The sequence below is a fragment of the Aquarana catesbeiana genome, linkage group LG12, assembly GCF_042186555.1.
Source record: "Aquarana catesbeiana isolate 2022-GZ linkage group LG12, ASM4218655v1, whole genome shotgun sequence".
Classification (NCBI taxonomy): Eukaryota; Metazoa; Chordata; class Amphibia; order Anura; family Ranidae; genus Aquarana; species Aquarana catesbeiana.
Window position 1 is genome coordinate 86,868,309 of NC_133335.1, and position 23,985 is coordinate 86,892,293.

At 43.5% G+C, this 23,985-nt stretch overlaps 1 protein-coding gene across 5 annotated transcripts in view; it reads right to left on the bottom strand.

The window, feature by feature from the left end:
• Positions 1-2,399: 2,399 nt before the first annotated feature.
• Positions 2,400-23,985, bottom strand: part of TMEM94 (transmembrane protein 94) — a 175,348-nt gene continuing 153,762 nt past the window's right edge. For 2 of the 5 annotated variants that reach the window (XM_073608181.1, XM_073608178.1), the window contains 6 exons: positions 13,732-13,813; positions 11,250-11,398; positions 11,064-11,158; positions 8,926-9,019; positions 8,674-8,844; positions 2,401-2,997 (listed from right to left, as the gene is read on the bottom strand). In XM_073608181.1, the coding sequence (XP_073464282.1) occupies positions 2,925-2,997; positions 8,674-8,844; positions 8,926-9,019; positions 11,064-11,158; positions 11,250-11,398; positions 13,732-13,813 (664 nt within the window). In that variant the 3' untranslated portion in view covers positions 2,401-2,924. Of the gene's footprint in view, positions 2,998-8,673; positions 8,845-8,925; positions 9,020-11,063; positions 11,159-11,249; positions 11,399-13,731; positions 13,814-23,985 lie in introns of all 5 variants that reach the window. The other 3 variants (XM_073608179.1, XM_073608183.1, XM_073608180.1) reach the window with 3 other exon arrangements.

Genomic DNA, 23,985 nt, shown 5'->3' on the forward strand with positions numbered 1-23,985 from the left:
TCATTTGGTGTCTGGGGATTCACAGGTATTATTATGGTTACTTTTTACCTTTATTATTGCGGCTACCAAACCCCCCCCCCCCTTTTTTGGTATAGGCTTACCTATTGAAACTTTACCTTTTTTAATACTTTTTCCTTGGATTGGTCATTACATATTTATCTACCTGTATATATCCACTCTCTCTTCTTTCCCCCTACATTTCAAAACATCGTAATTTCTATACTCTTTGGTTCACGTTGTTATCCACTTATATTCATTCAATGATAATTATTTTATCTCACCTCTGCCCTATTATACAATCACATTTAGCAATTTTATATTTATATTTTTTATAGGTTATGAACATGCGGTCACAATGTTTTAAGCTCCTCACAAACACCAGTTGCCCTCTAGGTGCCGCCTCAGCTCCCGGGATTGTGTACATATATATCCCTGACAGGTTTACACCCTCGATGCCCTCCACCCACCCACTTAGGTTCTTTGTAAGTAATTTACTATGGTCTAAAGCTACCACTGCTACTTTAAGATCTTATTACAAAAAAACCTTCTCTTGCCTGTCCTGTGGTCAACCCCTGAACATCTCCCTATATATATTTTTTTATAGATAGCTACTTTGCATCTGCTCCTGAAGATTGGAAAGATCCATGAAACGCGTCGAGCTTTTAGATGCTATTCACATTAACAACCTCCCTATACCTCCACCTCATTATGCTGTTTGGATTTCACCAATTATCATTATGATACTGTGAAGACACACAACTATTAGCTTGAATCCAATTTTTACCTCACCATTGCGATTCACATCATGCTGCTCTGTTGCTGGGTTACTTTGCTATTTTGGATCAGCTTTATGGAACGTGTACTTATATGTTTTACTATATAATTATGTGTATATGCAGGCTATTTTGTCACCAATATGGTCCACTCATCAGACATTACTGATATTATGATGCAGCTACATGCAAATAGTAGTCTGATGACTTTGTATTATGGTACCATTATGACTATAATAGGCTGCCATACCATCATGCTGTTATATGACATTTTTAATACTATGTATTTGACTATTCAATAAAGCTTCCTTGTTTTATTTTACTTGACAGTTTACTAACTTGTTACTATGCAGCATGATGCGGTTGCATATACGGTGCACTCATTGGATATCCTCTCTAGTATTATGTTGTGTTCCCTTCCCAGCTGCATGTCTCATTCAAAGTCCCAAAACCCCTCTTTTTTCCTTTTGTTGTATACATTTTGGGGATGGAGGTACATTTTTTCAAATGTCCTCATTTAAAGTCCCATTTAGCTAGTTTTCTCGAAACCAGGACATTGTTAAAAGGAGAAGTATGGGTTTGCCTTTTTTTCCCTAATCATGCTTACCTAGGTGGATGCAGAATCTGACCGATGCTGCATCTGTCCCCCACCGTCTCTGCACTGAGAAGTGAGCCACCGAATATCGCAGATGGCTCGGTTTCCCAAGCAGAGAGCTGCTGCCTGTCAATCAGCAGCTCTCCTGCTCTGCTCCTCCACGCTCACTGGAGCGCAGAGCTGTGGAGGGGCGGGGGAGCGGCTTGCTGAGACTGCCATCAGTCCAGGCACCTGGCAGATTCAGACTTCCAAAGTCGGGATGACACGGTGCCTGGACTGAACTTGGTGACGTCAGCAGAGAGTGGACTCTAGACCGCTCTCTGCTGAAAACGGGTCACAGGAGTGCAAAACGAATTGCACTCCTGTGACCCATAGGAGAAGCCCAACCAATCGAGCTCAGGCTGGACTTCTCCTTTAAAGTATTCTTCATTTTCAACTCCTTTTTAATTTCTCTGTTGCATTATTGTCTCTTTATTTCCTTGTAACACCCTCTTCCTGTAAATATTTTATTTGCACCACTTTGACCTTTTCATTATTAAATCATATTTTGAAGTGTTAAAATTTGTCTCTAAAGCTTTAATGCAAACGAAAGGAATCCCTGTCTCTTGAAGAGTGCAACTGTGGTATAAATCTCTGAACATACCGTGTGTGTTAGATGTTTATTTTTCATAACTGGTATTGCTAATCTTGAGGAAGTTCGAACTCTTCGGTAAAAGTCAGTGCTGGCAGTTAAAGGGTTAATTGCTTAACTTAACGCAGTGACAATCGCTTTCAGGCTGCTGGCACCTAGATTTTGGTTCCGCGAGCTGTAAAACCTTTGTGCAGAGTGCAGCTGAGAGTGTTACGCAACTGACAGCGTGGTGTGAGATTGGCCAGTCCTTTGTCATGAGTTGGTGAGAAGGGCAGGGGTCTGACATGTGTGTTCATCACAGCCCCCACAGGCAGTGTCCTTTTGTAGAGTAGCATATAATCACTAAACACAATACCAGAGGTTTATATACATGATTTATTTACACATTTTAGTACAAATCACAGTTCCCTTAATATCTTTTTTTTAAGAAAATATACATCCATAAAAAAAAAAAAAAAAAAAAAAAAACCTACTGCCAATTAACTCTTTGCACAAATGCAGCATACAGCACAGTCCAGTGGTTCAAAAGACATTAGAAATTTCCATGCTAGTTAAGCCATGCACGTGGCACAGGGGCCTGCAGGACACCTATAGAAAAAAAAACAGAACTTTGTGCCAGCAGGGTCAACCATGCATGTAACAGGAAGGAACAATGATAGCGGAGAGACTTAATCTATCAGTGCAGAAATGAGAAGACCAGGAGAAGGTGTACCGTTCAGCTTTCTCCAACTGCTAAGTATATGTAAACAGGCAGGGAGACTGTGGAGGCACTGGCGGTGACAGCTGGTTTTGGTGAGATATACATCGCTATGTCAGCAGCATCTATCCAACAGTGAGGTCATACTATACCAGCCCTGTCTGCCTCCCCCTCATCAGACGCTGTGGGAACCATTAACACCACAGCGCATGGTGCTAAACAGTGCAATCAGAAGGGAGAATTCATGCCAAGCTTGGTTTCAAACTGCAGCTTTTGTCTCTTCTGATAACGGACACGAGCCCTAAAAGAAAAAAAGCGGTGTATTGGTTACAAAGTACAAAAATATGGAGAGTTTGAAACAAGAACTTTTTATAATTTCCAGTAACAATGGGTCAGAGGGAGACAAAGAAAAAATATGGTTGGTGTCAAAAATTTTAAATGTGTCTCTCAATGGCAATTTGAGGCTTTAAGATATGAACTTCCCCAAACAATATTTTTGCCAATCAGAACTATGGATATCATTGGATAGAAGAATTCATCAACTCCATTTAATAGCTTTATTGTCTTTGCCATTTGTATTTTATAACTTGTGCAATATTTTCAAAAACATTCCTGACACACCTGATGTTCCCTTGTCCTACATACAACCTACGGTATGGAAATAAAAACAGGATTTTTGTACTTCCCATGAAATCGGTTTCTTGGATATAAAGGCATATTCTCTCCCACCACCAGCATGTTTCAGTTTTGTAGAAAAGTAGTAATAGAGCAGTTCCAGTAGCAAAGACTATCACAAACAGAGGAGTGGGACCTGTTCCCCCCCCAATATACAAAAGAGAAACAGTACGATAAGTGCATAACTCTTGTTATCTTTCACCTTCATTAGGGCACACAGGATTCAATTATTCTAAAACAATTGCAAAGTTAAAAAGCAGTCTGATTGGTAATGAAACACTATAGCTGGCCATACATGGATAGAAAATCGTTAAAAAAAAAAAGTACTCGATAATCGTTTAACTTTAAAAACGTTAGTGGGCGCATTTCGATTTTCCAAATGCACAGTTTTATGTCAAAATAAAGATCCGTCATGTCGGAATTTTGTTGCGTATTCCAACGATTTGTAAACATTAGTAGGGATATAGATCGTAAATAGTTAGAAAAAACATACAGCACACGTGCCTTGATCATTGATCGACAAAACAATTTACCATTAACGATCAATAATGTCAACAAATATGGAAAACAATTTGATACAATAATGGCGTTAATGCAGTGTCGTTCAACAGATCTTTATCAAAAACAATAGTTTTTTTAAAATGATTTTCTATCCATGTATGGCCAGCTTAATAGGTCCACATAACAAAATAATAGAACTGGAGACAGCTCAAAAAGCTGCTTGAGGGCCAATTAACACTATATGTGGTGACAGACGTTTTACCACATGGTAAATGTCTGTTATGGCAGGAAAGTAAAAAAAAAAAAAAAAAAAAAAAAAAAAAAAAAAAGAGGGGAGCCATGTGATGCACTCAATCTTGCACCACACTGCCTCCAAACGCAGATAACAATGCAGAACGGCCACAGTGATGAATCACTCCAGCTGGTGTGCAATTTAAGGATTTACAGTGTGAATTCACCCTGAAGGACATTACACCCAAGCTGGCAAGCAGGACAAACAGTGGGTCAATCTCCCTAACAGGAACACCGCAATATAAACAAGTGACAAGTGTTCTAATCCTTCTCTAATCTATCCAAAACAAAAAAAAATTTGGAATTTAGTTTTTACTTTAACAAAAAATTTGAGTCTAGTAGTCTTTGAAATAAGATCACAATTGCTGAATTGCGTATCTTGATGGTACACAAGACACAATGCCAATCCAGTCCTGATTGCCGAAAGGTGAGGATTCTTCCCATGGAGTATGTCCCGAGGTAAAAGCTTCTCTCCTCACACAAGTGAAGCCATGCTGTTAAAGCTAGCAACTGTGAAGTAGGGTGATAATCTAGTCAATCTGGAAAAGTCCACAGGGTGTCTGTCAGAAGTTTGGAGTACCAAATCTGCCTAGGCCAGTTCAGTGATGATGCCCTCAATCTTGATCTTGTGGACAAGACAAAGAAGCAGTTTTAGAGGAGGGAAATATATCAGGTTCAGGTATATTAGGTTGTACTAATCCCATAGGGCTCCACTGCTTCTGCCACAAGATCTCTGCACCTGTGGAAAATATGTCCAGTTCATTGTTAAACATGAATCCCAGAAGCAAATCCAGCAGCCCTCACTTCTGACACAGGTCCTAAGAGACTTCCAAGACCTAAAGACCATTCTCACAAATCCAGACACTGCCTGCTGAGGTAGTCTGCCTGGAATGTGAACAGTGGACAAGAATGGAATATGGAGTTCTTTCCAATGCGGTCTGCCTCTTTTGCTGCAGCAGTGCTTCTAGTTCATCCCTGATGGTTGATGTACGCCACTACGCCAATGTCAGCCTGAATCCTGATCGGATGATCCTCCATTACGGGTGACCAACGTTGCACAGACAACTAAATCGCCTGGAGCTCCAAAATGTTGATCGGGAAATGAGATTCTTCGACCAAGCCGCCTGCACAGACAAGGTGTCCGCTTTTCGGGCTGGCATCTAGTGTTAGGCTCTTTCAAGACTACAGAAAATGGGATTTTCCCAACTCCAGAGCTGAGCCACCAAGACCAGAAGTCAGTTTGTCTAGACAATGAACTGATTTGTCCCACAATGAAAGAGGGGAGGGGCGGGCACTGTCACAAGCTAACAGGCAGGGAAGGAGGGGGAGAGGAAGACAGAAAGAGCGGATGACGGAGGCATGTAAACTGACCACGGTGTCAGGGCTCAGCAGCCATGATAAATCGTGGTCAGTTTACAGGGGGAGGGCAGAACCAGACAGGATCAGCCAGGTATTTCAGACGCTAAATGACACAGCACAAGCACTGTGCTGTTATTCATGTTTTAAAGTGACAGGATAATTTTGTTTTGTTTTTTGGGGTAAAACACTTTAAGGCCTTCAGATACAACATGAAGTAGATGCCCTTTCTTTTGTTTTTTGGAACAGTTTAAAGGTTTGAGTAAACTGTTCCTCTAGCTTGTAGTTCCCGATCACCATGTCTCTTACCCAAACACCAAGATGCTTGCAGACCAGGTTTATGCAAAGACCAACACAAGTTCCCTCTGCTTTGGAAAGTGGGGGCATCCATTTAAGATGAAGCGGACTTGTCTGCAGGTTTGGGTAAAAGGCGTAAAGTCTGAGATTGAACTGGGAGTCTAGCCCTGGGTTTGGGCCTGGACTGGAACTTTTCTTGGCTTCAGAGGTGGGAGAGGTCTTGAAGGAGACCCATTCTTGTTCTCCTGGGGCAAATGAGACATCTTAGCATCAGTTACATATTTTATGAAGTTATCTAAAGATGCACTAAAGAGACGCTCACTATCTAAAGGTTTGTTCAGCAAGTGTTTTGTACATTGTTATTAAACAGAGCAACATTTCAGAGAAGTGTTCTTTGCATATTTACAGACAGGAGACTCTGGAAATAAGACAGTGTAAGGCTGAAGGTTTAAGCTCTAAGCTCTCTACAAATAAAGGATCAGTAAGGATTTTAGCTGGATCCTGTCACATAAGATTAGTCTATGCCACTAATGTTTGACAAATAAACATCACGACTATGGTAGGGTGCATATCAAGGCCTACTAAAGAAAACAGGGAATTGCAAATAGCTTCAAGCTGTTTGTCACTGGGATCCATAAACAATGATGCACCCTCAATAGGTACAATCAGTGGGAACAGCCCAATTCTTATTAAAAGCCCCTTCCAATGGATATTGGTAGGTAAAATGTTTTGGAAGAGTGAATAATTTATCAGGATTAGTCAAGTCTCCATACAGAACTGGTTCAAGTGAGGCGTCAACCGTAAAAGAACTAGTTGCCTGAACTAGTCACTTGGGCTGTTCCAGTTTTAAACAGGTCCTCAGCTCTTCAAGAACCACCAATATGGTAACTTTAAGTTTGAGACATATATCAGCTGACTGTGGCTCGTCAGGAACAAAATTTATTCGAATAAATTTAGAAGATTGTGCATCTGAAAGCGGATCTGCGGCAGAAGGTTCAGAGGCCACTATGGCTGCAGGAATGTCAGCAAAAGTTTCTACAAAAAGGTAAAGAAGTTTCTACATTCTGAGAAATCTTTTTTTCAACTTCATCCGTAAACTCTAGCACAGCTGTATCAAAATACTGTACTACCTGAGTAAGGTAGAGGAGGGGTTTACCCCAGATGAAGCGAAGGGATACTCCAAGGATAGTGTGGGCTAAGGAAGAGGACAACATTCCAGACTATCATTATCAGGCCCCTAAGGAGTGACCCTGGAGGCCACCCTGGAGTGGATCGTAAGCTGGATAGGCCTGATACAACTGCAGGACTATTCCCTTTGTGCTTGGGGTCCACCATGTTGTATTGCTAGACTGAGGCAACTTAATTTAAGACACCAAGTAAAAAGCCAGGGGAACTCACAAACCAGCAACTGAAAACAGGAGAGGGTTAAAAGCCTGGAGGTGAAAAGGTCAGTGTAGGAGGCAGAAAAGACTAACTGAAGTGAAAAGCCAGTGTCTCTTTCAAAAAAGGATCAATGGCAGGAAGATTTACCTCCTGCTGGAAAAAGGTGGGAACAAAAAGTGAAATGCGGCACAAAAGCCCAGTACCCGAAGGTGACATTTTAGGTTAGCTTCGCTCCATTCATGGGCATAATCAAGTGATTCTTCTAGACTGAGTCACACCAAAGGTTGTGCCATGGCTCTGGACCTAGAGCGCTAATTAACACCATAAAGTAAGGTCTGGAGGAAATGCCACAAGCAGAGCCCAGTGCTGGAAAGTCACATTCCAGGCAGGCCGTACATTTTCCAGGTATGGCCTCCAAGGAAACACTGATCTGGATAGCTGCATAAAGACCTGAGCTCAGCAACAGGTAGTTGAAATATTTGAAGCAAAACAGTAAAAATGGTTAAATCTTTTTTAAGTAGAGAAAAGACATCTATCTTCATAAGGATACTAGCAAAGAACTGAAACATGCTGGTAGTGGGAGGGTCTATACCTGGCTTCCCATTTAAGTTTGCCAGGGTACGATTCCTCCTGAAGGTGGCAGTACAACTTAACGGTCTTGGATTAACTGAATCCTGTGTCCCTTAAAGGGTTAGTCCACCTTTACAGAAAAAAAAAAAAAAATGTAAAAAGGTAAACTAGCACTGGACACCCTCATCTCTCATCCCTGCTGTACTTACCTCAGGAGTAGCCATGCTATCGGTACCCGGCAGCCCTTCCAGCAGTCCGGGGATTTAAAATCCCTGCTCTTCCCCCTTTTCTCAGTCAGTGCTTTTGGAACAAACCAGGTGGATTCTGAATTCCGACTGGTCAGCGCTGTCACTGTGACTGGCGCTGACCAATCAGAATCCAGAAGCGCTGATGCAGAAGAGGGGGAAGAGCAGGGGTTTCAAAGCCCTGGACAGCTTGAGAGGCTATGGGGGTGCTGATAGCGCAGCAACCTCGGACATAAGTACAGCTGGGACTGGGGGTGCGAGGTTGTCTAGTGTTTGCAGAAAAAGAAATATAAAGCTGTACACTCACTTTAATGAAGAAGAAAGAAAACTGACTTTTTTCATAATAAACTTTTAATAAAACTAAAAGGACATCACATGATGCAGCTGCACCAGATTAGGACTGCACTCCTGTATATGCAAGCAAAGAATGATTCTAGACCTTTTGGTTCTTTTGACCAACACTTCTTGTCTATAAGCGCTCAAAAGAGTATGGTTGACTGTCATCTTTTTATTTACTTACTAATTACTACCCCTTTCAATTCACCTATGCCCACACAGATCTCTCCTTACTGTGCATAATGAGGACTTCAGTGTAACTTTGTACATAAAATAATGATACACTACTGAAAGAAAAACCTTTATATGGGAAAAAAAAGTACCTTATCTCATGCAGTTTGACTATTTCATTGATAATTAGAACGACAAGAAGTGAAAGTGACCCTGACAGCCATGACAGTAGGGGGATGTCCCAAAGGCTGAACTTTAGAGGAGAATCTGGATTTGTCCACAGCTGTAGATCTAGGGCTGTCTGTAGTCCTTGTGCGAGAACCCTGAGACACAAAATGTTGTCAGGAAAGTAGAAAAAGCCCACTGAACACATTGCACAGCTTAGAGAAGCACCAAGTACTCACAAGAAAGGGAGAGTCAAGCTCCACCATATATTGCTGAAGGGGTTCCTCTTCCATAGAGATTTAGAACGATGGACATGACTGACAGAGATAAATACTGAGAAGAGGGAAAAGACATTTAGAGACACAGTCCAGGTTACACTCACTTTTTCACACTTTTTTTTTCAGTAAAAAAATAACTTTTATTCCAGTAAGTACAAATGAAGGGACATCGAGATTACATAGGGTGCAAAATAACTATTAAGATTATGAAGTGGGGGTTGTTTGTCCCCCAATAATACCATACCTAACAAGGTACAACATATGGAGTACGGAATAAAACATAATAAAATACTGACAGTATTAAAATATAGGTATAAAGACGATACAGGGTAAAATATGGTTGTCAATATTAACACCCAGACGTCAGTAAATATAGACTAAGGGAGTGTACCAATCAGAAATTATATTCAGACACACGTTTCTGAAAATTGTAACCAGCGATCCCAAATCTTATATATATTTGGACGGGCATCCTCCATGAACATATAAAAATTTCTTAAAGGGCAAGGTGTTTTTTATTTCAGGTATCCAAGTGTTGAACTCAAGAGGTAAAGCCCTCATCCATTGTTTGGCTATCACTTTTCTAGCTGTAAGTAGTGTTTTTTGCAGTAAAGTCTTAGTAAATTTATTTAAACCTGAATCAGGAAATATTCCAAATAGGCACTGTTTAGAGTGCAGGGGTAATGGGGAGCCCATGGTGTCATGAAGGAATTTGCTAACTTCAAACTCCAAAAACCCTGTATTATCGAACAACTCCAGAGCAAATGATATTACCCTCTATATCAGGTCCCCCCTTAAGTAATGTGTTCCCATCAGAGTGCCCACTTAAATCAGGCTTTTGCAATGGAAGACCCCCTTACATCTGGTGTCTCCCATCAGAGTTTCCCCCTACATCATTTGTCCCCATCAGAGTGCCCCATTATATAAGATTCCCCCATCACACTGCCTCCTTACATAGGGTGTCGTCATCAGAGTGCCTCCTTACATCAGGTGTCCCCATCAGAGTGCCCTTTAGATTAGGTGTCCCCATCAGTGTGCCCTTAAGATTAGGTGCCCCCATCAGAGTGCCCTTAAGATTAGGTGTCCCCATCACAGTGCTACCTCACATCATGCATTCCCGTCAGAGTGCCCCCTTACATCAGATGTCCCCATCCGTGTGCCCCTTAACATAAAATATGTCCATCAGAGTGCCCCTCAACATAAAATATGTCCATCAGTGTGCCCCTTAACATAAAATATGCCAATCGGCGTGCCCCTTAACATAAAATGTACCTATAAGTGTGCCCCTTGACAGAAAGTGTGCCCCTATAAATATCACACCCCACATACCATGAGGGCAGGAGCCAGCAGAGGTAGCAAGCTGCAGGGGGCAGGAGCTGCGAGATACCATACCTCGCAGCTGGCAAGGAGCGAGAGCAGGGACCCGCAAGATAGCGAGCAGAAGGGGGCGGGATGTGCATGTGATGTCACGCCTTAACTCGTGGCCCGGCAGGGAGTGAGAGTCGGGAGATGCGAGATAGTCAACAGCAGGGGTGTAGGAAAACACACGCAACATCATTGGTTGCTGGGACGTCCATGGTCCCAGCAACTGACTGCTGAGCGGCAGAGATGTGGCACTACACTGGCAGCCTGACAGTCTGGACAGAGGCATCGCTTGGTCCATGTTTAGACCACAGGCCGCCATTTAATGAAAGCTGGTCTAGAGCTTCAATCCATTCTTCATCCTCTGTTACTCACATCAGTCTCCCCCTTGTCTTTATCCCATAGGCTATTTGGAGCGAGGAGGGAAGGAGTAACAAGCCATAGAATATAAAGATCAGTTTATGAGGTTCTATGCTTTTAACCACTTTCATAATTGGGTTTGGGACTGACTGTGGGAATACTGAAGAGAATGAGTTTGCCTGGCATGACGACCCTGCAGGAATCTGAAAGACATATGGTTGGGCAGTGAGAAGTCCTCCTTTAGTCTATCAAATGTTTTGTCAGAGGCCAAGTCCCATATTCACTCTATAGTGGTATATAAGGGACATTCGATCTTCCACAGTTTCAGCTCCCTTTAAACCACACTTTCTCACACTTTTATCACAGGTTCTGCTTACCTATGTGTAGAACAATGAGACAGGCACAAAACTTCTGAGCTACAAGCAATGCCCCAGAAAAGGATCCAAACCAATCCGGGGCACCCGGAGCATCACTGTAAGGAGAGAACCAAATACATTAGGCACACCAAATTCTGTCTTCTGCAGGAGGAAATAAGTTTTCTTATGTGATTCCCAATCTTGTACCTGAAAACTGGAAACCCAGAGCAGTTGGTGGCATTATTGTGGGAAGAAATCTCACAAAAACTCTGTAGCGAGAACCAGAAGCAGGCCAGACAACAGGAAAAGGAAGGGAGGAACTTGAGTAGGAAACATACCAGGAAATATTGCTGAGTCTAATGCGGGAGAAAATTATCACAATTATAGTAACAAAAGATCTGTAATAAGAGTATCTGAGAATAAGTGCACTTTTAAAGCCTAAACGAAGACAAATTGAAAAACAGAAAATTCAGGATCTATAAAAGGAGGACGGGCAGATGATTGAAAGGCCCCCCTTCTCCATTCATAGATCTCGTTTCATTCACAGAATCTGCAGTACAGCTTCTATGAATGGCAGAGCTGGGCAGAAATTCATTTTGGTTGCACTTGGGCTTTAAGGGAAAAAACCCTCCCCCACAAAATTCTACTTAAATCCACCAATTCACTGTCTGGAGCAGTGCAGTATTTATCATCTCAGCTGCTCATTCTCACAATCTGAAGATAAGGATCTGACCATGATGGAGAATTACCTTGGCACATAACAGTCCAAGCAGAGAAAGATGAGGCAGAACAGGGCTCTTTGAAAGGTAGCAGGTTTGCTCTGCTCTCTTCGATAAATATTAGAAGCATTACAATAGGTGTAGAGAAGCTACTTTTTTCTTTGTAAAGTGACAGGCAGATGCCCAGCTTTGGCCAACTGCGTTATTCCACTGGTTTTCTGCAGGAGCAGAAAAAGTTGTAGTTGGGCCTCCTGGATATCCCCCAGACCCTAAGCTTCTAACTAGTTTGCCTTTGGCTAGTTAAGTTGCCTTTGGCTGAAGCAGCAGAGTTATGCTCCGAAGAAGGGGGAATGTCCCCCCGAAATGCATCAGCTGGTATTAGGACATTGACTTGAATCAAAGAATTCCAGCGTTTGCTAGTCCTTTTGGTTCCCTGGTTACATACAACGTTGTTACTACTTTTGCGAGTATGTACTCTATTTTATCCTTTAACTCTCTGGCACAGACAGTATGCAATTATGCGGCCTTTCGGCGGGTTGGCCATAACGCAGAGAGGCTGCATATTTACGTACCAGAATGTAGAACACAGCTGTGCCGAGAGCATGCGCCCTGTGTGCTCCAGGCACAGTTAACGGATCGCTATTTGCGATCGGGAGCTTTTGGATAATTTGAGATAGCCAATTACGGCGTCGGCGATCACATCATCATTAACCCAGCCCCCCAGCAGTTGAAACCCATTAAAAGGCTGGGAGGCGCTGGCTCCAAGAGGTTAATGTAGATCATGCACTAGGCGTTTGCACCCTTTGTTCTATATGCGTCTGCACAGTTGCAAGATTGCTTGGTCTTAAGAGGGCTGCATCATCTTCATCGTCCAGTGTGGGTCATGTAGCGGGAGCTATCCGAACGATCGAACGCCGCCAAGTGCTCAGTTCTCACAGCGCCTTGAGCAGAGAGCTGCTGTGGGGGTTGACCTGGGTGCAGCGACGCCACATACCGCCCCCTCCTCTTTGTCCGGGCACTTTGATAGACAGATCACCCATCCAAACCTGGGACGGGTGATCTGTCTCTCAAAGTTCGCCGAACAAGGGGGAGGTGCTGTATGTGACGGCGTGCAGCGGGGAACACACAGCTATTGAAATTAAAGCTGTGATGTTCCCGGCGCTCTAATCAACCAGGCGGTGGCAACTCTCCTCTCTTCTACGCTATAGGAAGCCCCCGTGATAGGCGGCACCAGGGGCGGAACCCCACCCCATTTTCGGCTCTATTATCGGCCGTTTTTCTCTTTCGGCAAATTGCCGAAAAGGCCATTTTCGGCCGATATGTTTCGGCAGCCGAAATTTCGGTGCATCCCTAGTCGTAATGACGCCCGAGCCTGGACCAACTTTGTGACGTCAGCAGAGAGCAGGATTTCAGCCTTCTGAAAATGGGCCACAGGAGTGCAAAACAAACTGCATTCCTGTGATCCATAGGAGAAGTACAGCCAAACGAGCTCGGGCTGGGCTTCTCCTTTAATAAATGAGATCATCATTTAAAAACTGCATTTTGTATTTGCTCGGGTTATCAGTGTAATAATAACATTTGTTTGATGATCTGAATCATATAAGTGTGACAATAATGCAAAAAAATAAAAAATCAGGAAGGGAGCGAATACTTTTTCACAGCACTGTATATCTTTCAAAATATAGCACTGGATGTAGGTGTTGTGCAGTTGTTAATCACAGAGTATTTTCTACATATAATGCCATCTTTGACAGCATGTAACCTATGTTTACTGGCCCTGCAACTCCCATAAACAGTCAAAAAACAAAAGTAAACTTTTATTATTATAGTATTTTATAGTATTATTTTGATTGTTGAACAGATTTTATCATAAAAATAAAGTTGCCATACAATGTTTACCTCCATACCACAGTAGTTCAGATTAGATACACTATATATAGAACAATCGCCACTAATCACAATGCATTTACCTTTTTAGGTATGGAACGCAGGTTTTTCCCAGTTGCTACAGACATTATGGAGATGTCAGCAGGTTTCCCAATCAGTGAGACACTGTGGAAGAAATAAAAAACAAAGGATAGTTCACTACGCACATCTGATCAGTACAGCGATGTCTAATGTTACCATGGTAAAGGGTTCTATTTATAATACATTCGGTGGACAAATGTCAGAAGCATTTGTGTAGGCTCGATGAAATGTCCTTGTATTTTCTGTAATAGATTAACGTCTGTAACACCAGCTTCATCTAGTGGTCAAAATGAGGTATCGTTTTCTGAAATACCTCAATGAGAAAATATACTGCATTGTGGCCACTAGATGTACCTGACAATACAGCGATTAGTCTATTACATAGAATACAGGAAAAAGTCATGCAGGTTGCATGAATGCTTCTGATATTTGTCCAACGAAAGTTTTATAAATAGACCCCTTGAATATAATTAACCAGTTCACCTCCTTCACCTCTATACCCCTATGAACCAGAGCATGTTTTTAAAATCCATATTTTATTTACTGAAAAAAAACACAAAAGTCAAGAAGCCATAGAAAAACATCCAAACACAAATAAAAAACATCCACAAAAATAAAAAAAGTGCACCGAGCAAGAACCGAGCAAATTTATTTGGCAAGAACTGTCATTACTTACAGTGGTTGTAACCCCCCCCAAAAAAACATGCTCCTGTTCCTGTCAGTCTGACACCCCACAACACCGATCTCGGTAAAGAACCTCTGATGGAGACTGTTTACCACGTGATCAGCTGTGTCCAATCACGGCTGATCACAGTGTAAACAGGAAGAGCCCTTTATTGCCCTTTTCTCACTCGTGTCTGCCAGACGCGAGTAGAGGAGAGCCGATCGGCGGCGTTCCTGACAGGGGGGGTCTGCCCTGATTATCAGCGCAGCCCCCCCAAAGGATGCCCACATAGGACCACCAGTGATGCCCACCACTGATGGCCACCAGGTATGCCACCCATGGGCACCAGGGATGCCAATCTGTATCCACAAATTATGCCAATCTGTACCCACAAATGATGCCAATGCCCATCAGTAATGCCTGCCAATGCCCTCTTACCAGTGCCACCCATCAGTGTTCATCAGTGCCACCTATGAGTGCCACCCATCAGTGCCACCCATAAGTACCCATCAATGTCGCCTATCAGGGCCCATCAGTGCCACCTATGAGTGCCCATTAGTGCTGCATATCAGTGTCGCCTATCAGTGCCCGTCAGTGCAGCCTCAATAGTGCCCGCCAATGAAGGAGAAAACGTACTTATTTACAATATTTTATAACAGAATCGAAGAAAAACATTTTTTTCAAAATTTTTTTTTTTTTTTTTTTCATTTGTTTAGCAAAAAATAGAAACCCCAGAGGTGATCAAATACGACCAAAAGATAGCTCTATGTGTGGGAACAAAATGATAAAAATTTGGTTTGGGTACAGTGTAGCACGACCGCATAATTGTCATTTAAAATACGACAGAGCTGAAAGCTGAAAACTGGCTTGGACAGGAAGGGGGGAAAGTGCCCTGTATTGAAGTGGTTTTAAGAATGATCAGTAGCATAGTGCTGTTGCAGTGTAATTTGTGTCTTTTTTTTTATCTAAAAAATCTGGTTGATTTTACTTTATGCTATAAAACACATCCAATAAAAAAAAAATGTAAAAAATATAAATTTCTTCATCAATTTAGGCCAATATGTATTTTGCTACATATTTTTGGTAAAAAAAATCCCAGCAAGTGCAAAAGTTATAGCGTCTACAAGCTATGGGCTATATTTATGTTTTTCTTTTATTGTTTTTACTAGTAATGATGGTGATAAGCAATTTTTAGCAAGACTGCGACATTGTGGCAGACAAATCTGACACTAAGTGATGCTTTTTGGGGACCTGTGACACCAATGCAGTGATTAGTGCTAAAAAAAAAAAAAAAAAAAAAAAAAAAATGCACTGTCACTACTAATGACACTGGCAGGGAAGAGGTTAACATCGGGGGCGATCAAACGGTTAAATGTGTTCCCTGGGAGTGCTTGCTAACTGTGGAGGAGGTGCTTTGACTGGGGGAAGACAGAGATCTGTATTCCTGCTTAGCAGAAACACAAGATCTCCATCTTTCCCTCTGACAGAACAGCGATCTGCCTTGTTTACATAGGCAGACCGTTGTTCTGTCTGCTTCGGGAATGATTGGCGGGTCCCAGTGGACATTGGGTCCACCAGACCCGTTGATTGGCTCCCAGTGTGTCCAATCACAGCGGGAGCGGGTCGTTGGCATTGCGTGCCCCCCAGACCAGGCAAACAAATTCATGTACAGGTATGTGATTTTGTGCTGAAGAGCCGCCCTGCTGCAGTAAATGTATGTGGGTCAGTTGGGAAGCAGTTAAAGCAAGATTCCGGCCTAAAAAAAAATAAAAATTAAAAGTCAGCAGCTACAAACACTGTAGCTGCTGACTTTAAATAAGTACTTACCTGTCCTGGGTGCCCGCGAAGTCGGCCGCCCAAGGCCCACCCGTCCCTCGGCTCTCGGGTCCAGGCACCGCCATGCTAGGTAAGGGAAACAGGCAGTGGAGCCTTGTGGCTTCACTGCCAGTTTCCTACTGCGCACGCGCGAGTGGCGCGGCGCGCTGTGAATGGCCCCGTGGTGGAAAAGGAAGAGGCAGATTAGGAAGACTGCCTAGCAACAAGGGTTTAGGCAAGTTTAAAATTTTTTTTTTTTCAAATGTTTTTTTTTTTTTTTTAACTTTTTTTAGGATTTTTGGTGTATTTTTTTTTTCAGGGTGGCCCTCCACTTAAAAGGCAGCAATGTAATGAGGACATTTTAGCTATATGGTCTGAAAGTAATAATATATTTCTTGTGCAACCCATAGCTAAAAAAGTAACAATATTTTAATAAATATTATATAGATCAGTGATAAAAAAAAATATATTGTAAAAAAATAATTTTTATTTTCATTTTGGAATCTGTCCTTTTTAAAATGACATGATATTATAGGATTCTGGTACAAAGCATTGCAAAGTTTTTTTTACAACTGAAAAAGGTATTTTTTTTTTCAATTTCACACTTTTTTTAAATGTGATACAAAGAAAAAAAAAAACAAAAAAAAAACTAATGAGCAAAAGAATTCAAAATGAAAAAAGGTTTAAACATTTACGGTTAAAAAAATAGAAAAAAAAAAACTGCAGGAAAATAATACCTTATAATATATAAGGGGAGAAGGTGAAGTCGTTTCTTAGGGCAGATTAAGGTGAACGAAAAGGTTAATAAGGGGTAAATGGGAACAAATTTTATTAAAAAATATTTTTTCTTTACTGGTCACGTTACTTTGACAATATATACAGATCAAAGATCATTCCTTTGGTCTGCAGATGAATGGAACAACGTACAAAAGTGAATCCTTTGTACTGACATTCAGCAAACATTCTCTGGCATTCACTGCTTTATAAATAGACCCATTTGTACCTCTAAATCTTGTCTGAACAATGTGCATAATAATTTGTTTTACATCTCCTGTAATATGTATTTATACATCAACTCCAGGCTATCATTTGGATGGGTATCAATTGCTGGCAAATGGGGTGTCAATGAAGGACAGGGCATGCTACACACACCCTTTGTACTGTGGTTAGGTTTTTTAGGGGGTGTGTAGCCCAGCCGATTAAGGGCAAAACTTTTTTTTGTTTTTGTTTTAAATAGAATATTGAGGAGTTTTTAGCCCTCATGCACATTGAATTCAGCTTTGAAATCATGCGACTTCATCTGAAGTCACACAATTTTAGAGCTGCATGTCAGTGTGACTTTCAAGACATCTGTGCGGCTTCATGCACAGATGTCTATGCAACTTCATGCACAGATGTCTATGCAAGTCGCACCCGAAATCACCAAAAGTAGTGCAGAAACTACTTTTTGAAACTGATGCGACACAGCAAAGTCGGCGTCGCACTGATTTGAATGGTGCCATTGCTGACAATAGGGTGCGACTTGTCATGCGGTTTGACCTGACCAAAGTTCTTTAACCGCTAGCCTACTGCCCACCGTCATATGACGGCGGGACGGTAAGCCTATTGTTCTGGGCGGACATCATATGACGTGAGCCCGTTTAAACAGGGCATGCGCACGATCGTGAGCCCGCAGCCCTGTACTGTCGGTGGCGGCGTGTCACCGAGACACCGCTCGTCACCGACAGGGGTGAACAGGCACTGGGCATGGCTGTTTACCACGTGATCGGCCGTGATGAAGTCACGGCCGATCACTAATGGTACATCCCCGCATTGCACGGCGCATGCGCGCGATCGTGAGCGCGCTGCGCGTGCACGTCGGTGGCGGCGTGTTCCCCGGGAACACTGCTCGTCACCGACCATAGTTTACAGCCATTGGCCAGGGCTGTGTACCATGTGATCGGCTGTGATCCATTCACAGGCGATCACTAACTGTAAACAAAGAGCTGTCACTAGCGGTTACTAGCCCTTCTCTCCTCACACACCGTTTCCAGTGTGAGGAGAGAAGAGCCAGGAGCAGTGAGTTACAGATCTTTGTATTGTAGTGTCTGCACCAACACCACTTCTGTCCCATCGCGCCCCCCCCCCCCCCAATTGTCATCTGTCACCCAACAGTCACCCCATAAAAAGTGCACCTGTCACAAAGAGACTGCCATCAGTGACCATCAGCGGTGCAACCGTCACCCATCAGTGACCTGCCCTGTCACCCATCAGTGACCTGCCCTGTCACCCACCAGTGACCTGCCCTGTCACACGTCACCCACCAGTGACCTGCCCTGTCACACGTCACCCACCAGTGACCTGCCCTGTCACACGTCACCCACCAGTGACCTGCCCTGTCACACGTCACCCACCAGTGACCTGCCCTGTCACCCATCAGTGACCATCAGCGGTGCCACCGTCACCCATCAGTGACCTGCCCTGTCACCCACCAGTGACCGTGCCCTGTCACCCATCAGTGACCATCAGCGGTGCACCCGTCACCCATCAGTGACCGTCACCCATCAGTGACCGTCGCCTGTCAACAATCTGTGACTATCACCTGTCACCATCCGTGGCCTGTCACCCATCAGTGACCGTTCCCTCTCACCCGTCACCCATCAGTGACTGTGCCCTGTCGCCCATCAGTGACCATCAGCGGTGCACCTGTCACCCATCAGTGACCGTCGCCTGTCAACTATCTGTGACCATTGCCCATCACACCATCACCTCTCAGTGAACGTCACCTTCCACCCATCGCACAGCCCATCAGTGACCGTCACCTGCCACCCATCTGTCACCCGTCGCACAGCTACCCGCCACACAGCCATGTCCAAAAGAGTTTATACTAGCGAGGAGGTGTTCCAGATCCTCTCTATGACTGATGAGAGCACCGGGGAGTTCTCATCAGAGTCTAATTCTGATTCCAAATAAAATTCGCCATTTGAACCGATCGAGAGTAGCAATGATTCGGATGAAGAATGGGTCCCTCCTAAAAGGGCACGACACTCTGGAAACCAGGAAGCCGCCAGCAACCAGGATTATATTCCCAGGCCCAGTACCAGCTCTGCCGCCAGAAATAGGCCCCAGGAAGAAAGGCCCAGTACCAGTGCTGCCGCCAGCAATAGGCCCCAGGAACAAAGGCCCAGTACCAGTGCTGCCACCAGAGATAGGCCCCGCGCACAAATGCCCAGTACCAGTGCTGCCACATCACACCTGAGTTCCAGCACAGGAAATTCAACTCCCCCAACTACTGGAGTGTCACGTCCCCCAAGAGCCAGGGCCGCTACCTATATGCCAGATGGTCTTGCCAACCCAACATGGCTGCCTTCCAACTCGGGATCACCAAATATTCCCCCTTTCACAGCACAGCCAGGTGTGCAGGCCAACACCCAAAATTTTACAGAGATCAATTTTTTTCACCTGTTTTCATTCTGCAGTTCATTGTGGACCAGACAAATTTGTATGCCCAGCAGTATATTGCCAGCAACCCCCAATCATCTTATGCCCATCCGTTTGAGTGGAGAGATTTGAATTTGGAGGAGTTCAAATTGTTTTTGGGCCTCACCCTAAATATGGGGTTTACAAAAAAAAAATGGAGGACATACCTATTGGTCCACCCACCCCATCCACCATATGCCCATGTATTCTGCCGCTATGTCCAGGTCCCGATATGAGATGATTATGAGATTCTTTCATTTTAACGACAACACCCAGTGCCCTCCCCGCAATCATCCAAATTCCGATAAGCTATACAAGATTCGCCCACTAATAAATTTATTTTCCCAACGATTTGCAGAACTTTATGTCCCCGAGAAGAATATATGTGTGGATGAGTCCCTGGTACCATTTTCAGACCGGCTAGGAATAAAACAATATATTCCTAGCAAAAAGGCCAAATATGGAGTCAAATTTTACAAGCTGTGTGAGAGAGCCACAGGATATCTATATGCATTCCGCATATATGAGGGAAGAGATTCCCAGCTCCAGCCCCCTGAGTGCCCGGCCTACATGGGCACAACTGGAAAAATCGTATGGGACCTGGCTTACCCACTTCTGAAAAAAGGCTATCATATATACCTGGACAACTTGTATACCTGCCTGCCCCTTTTCAGACCCCTATATATTGAAAAATCCCTGGCCTGCGGAACTTCAAGAAAAAATAGGAAGGGCTTCCCACAATCCATAGTGAACAAAAGGCTGAAAAGGGGGGAAAGAGAAACACTGAGATGTAATGAAGTGCTGGCCTTGAGGTGGAAGGATAACAGGAACGTGCACATGATGTCCACCATTCATGATGACACTACAGTTGTAGTTCAGCGAAGACGAGGTCCCATTGAAAAACCGACATGTGTCCAAGACTATAATCTCTACATGGGGGGGGGGGGGGGGGATTTCAATGACCAAATGATTCAGCCCTATTTGTCAATAAGGAGGTCCCGATTCTGGTACAAGAAGGTAGCAATATATCTAATCCATTTGGCCATTTCAATTCCTACATAATCTGCACAAAATCCACAGAAAGCCCCGTCCCCTTCCTAAAATTCATAGAAGTAGTAGTCACGTCCCTCATTTATCAACAAAGACCCCTCCCAGAAGTACTTCGTTCTGATGCTGTTAGCCGACTTCATGAACGCCACTTCCCGTACAACATTCCACCATCGGAAGCAGGCCGAAGACGGCAAAAAAGATGTAGTGTGTGCAGCAGAAGAGGTTTTCGAAAAGATACCAGCTTCCATTGTCCCCAGTGTCCCTCCCAACCTGGCCTTTGCATTGGTGAATGCTTCGAACTGTATCATACATCCCTAAGTTATTAGCCCATATTTTCCCCATTTTCGCTGATCATTTTCCCAAATAACCATGCCACTGCCTTCAATGTGAACTGACCCTGGCCTGCTTTTTGACTATGCCTCTTGTCACAGACCTAGCCGGGACAGAGGCTGTTGGAGAGGACTGTATGCAAGCCTGTTGCCTTTTGATTATGGGCCCTGGATTTTCAATGGATTCATTCTGTTGGGACACATCCTGTGAGGAGATGCTGGTGTCATCAACCTGTGTTTATGTTAATTGAATGAGCTAATGACATTGTCCTCTATACAATGTAGGAGACGGGACAACTGCCATTGTGTTGATATAACTGTGTGAAGCTCGGTGACCACAAGTCTGGGCGAAAGGTCATGTCTCAGTCACCTAGGCTGTATAAAGGATTAGATAATTAGCTCATGTTAATTAGGTTACGTTTGTATTGTTAGAGTAATCTTCTCCTGTGTATATAAGACTATTCTGGTTCTGAATAAAGTCAGTTCTTGGTAGCAACAAGCAAGTGTCGCCTTGTGTTGTGCTCAGAGAGGTTGGAATATCTGATATCTGTATACAGACTGGGAGGAAGTGGTATATGACGGAAGCACTCAAGCGGAGTGTGGGACGTTCCGTGACACCTCTGCCTACCGTTTGGACTGCTTCCACATGAACTGTCCCTGGCCTGTTTTGACTATGCCTCTGCCCACCGTTTCGACTGCTTGCTCGTGAACTGACCCTGGCCTGTTTTGTGACTACGCTTCTGCCTACCGCTTAAACTGCTTGCATGTTAACTGACCCTGGCCTGTTTTATGGACTATGCTTTTGCCTACCGCTTGGACTGATCTGTTGCCCTGCTACTATAGTACACAGGGGTCTCACATATGTGAGGGGCTCCAGAATAGTTTTTCCGGATGAAGATAACAATTTTTTTTGTTTTCTCCTGGTTTTGTAATTTCCGGATTAGGGTCTGGAGTCCGGAGGCTTCATAGAGATTTGGGTGGGTCGAAGCCTCTACCCCTGTGCCCCTGCGCACAGGTCTCACCCGATTGCGGCCCTCAGCCTTCTGCTGACTTACTGCCATCATGCCTTTGCCTGCCGCATGAACGGACCACACCTCTGCCTGCTACCTGGACTATGCAAATAATTCGCTGTAGCAAGAGGCAGTATGTTTATGAAGGGCTGGAGAGCGGTACAATAATGAGTGTCTGCAGGTAACGGTGTACCAGGACCAATATTATGGCTGTGCTGGCTGTCTCTGCCTGGACAATTCCTACGGACTGTGCTGTGCCGATTATAGACAATATTCCTGCCTGCTGCCTGGATAGTTATTATTGCTGTCGCTAAGCACATCCCTGACTGCTGCCTGGACCAGTGCTCTCTTCTGTGGACACTACTAAAAGCACAGGTAATACTTTTTTTTTTATCCTTTCCGCAATAGAATTTATTTTGGATTGTAATTCTTGGTATGTACATGCTATGTGTTAGAAATATGAAGGGCCTTCAAAAATGATAGGTTGCCAGGAAATTATCTATGTAATGTATGCTCCTAGAACGCCTGATGGTGCTACTTGGATGTTGGGCCTCTGTATGTGGCCAAGCTGTGTAAAAGTCTCACACATGTGGTATCCCCATACTCAGGGGGAGTAGCAGAATGTATTTTGGGGTGTCATTTTTGCTATGTGTTGGAAATATCTTATAAATGGACAACTTTGTGTAAAAAAAAATGCGTTATTTTTTTTTTCCCACATTTTCCAAAAACTTCTGGAAAAAAAAATAACCGTTCAAAAGACTCATTATGCCTCATAGATTATACGTTGGGGTGTTTGCTTTCCAAAATGGGGTCATTTTGTGGGCAATTCCATTGTCCTGGTGCTCCAGGGCCTTCAAAAGTGTAATAGGTGGTTGAGAAATGAGATGTGCAATTTATGCTCGTAGATCGCCTGATGGTGCTACTTCAATTTTGGGCCTTTGTATGTGGCCAGGCTGTGTAAAAGTCCCACACATGTGGTATCGCCATACTCAGGAGGAGTAGCAGAATGTATTTTGGGGTGTCATTTTTGCTATGTATTTGCTATGTGTTGGAAATATCTTATAAATGGACAACTTTGTGTAAAAAAAAAATGCGTTTTTATTTTTTTTCCACATTTTCCAAAAACATCTGGAAAAAAAATAACCGTTCAAAAGACTCACTATGCCTCATAGATTATATGTTGGGGTGTTTGCTTTCCAAAATGGGGTCATTTTGTGGGCAATTCCTTTGTCCTGTGCTTCAGGGCCTTCAAAAGTGTAATAGGTGGTTGAGAAATGAGATGTGCAATTTATGCTCGTAGATCGCCTGATGGTGCGACTTCAATGTTGGGCCTTTGTATGTGGCCAGGCTGTGTAAAAGTCCCACACATGTGGTATCCCCATACTCGGTAAGAGTAGCAGAATGTATTTTGGGGTGTAATTTGTTGTATGCAGGGTTTAAGTGCCCTGTATTGAGGTGGTTACGTTTTTTTGTAACATAAAACACCGAATGTGGCCTACAGTACAAAAAGTTAGAAAAATAGGATTTTTGACTTACCGTAAAATCCGTTTCTCTGAGTTCATTGACAGACACACCCTTCTTTATTCAGAACCATAGAGTTATATCGCCCCCTACAGAAGTAGGACACTAGGCAGAAAAAAGACTTGGCTACGCCCACGGGCAGTCCTAAGTGATATACACCCCCCTCTTTGCTATAGGCCTTCATTTATGTAACAAGCAGTACTAGAAGTATTAACTCCATAGAGGGATGGGTGCTGTGTCTGTCAAGGAACCCAGAGAAATTGATTTTACGGTAAGTCAAAAATCCTATTTTCTCATTCGTTTATTGACAGACACAGCCTTCTTTATTCAGAACCTCAGGGATGTCCCAAAGCAATGCCAAACATGAGGGGTGGGACAGCCAACAAAAAAAACAGGCCAACCAGACAA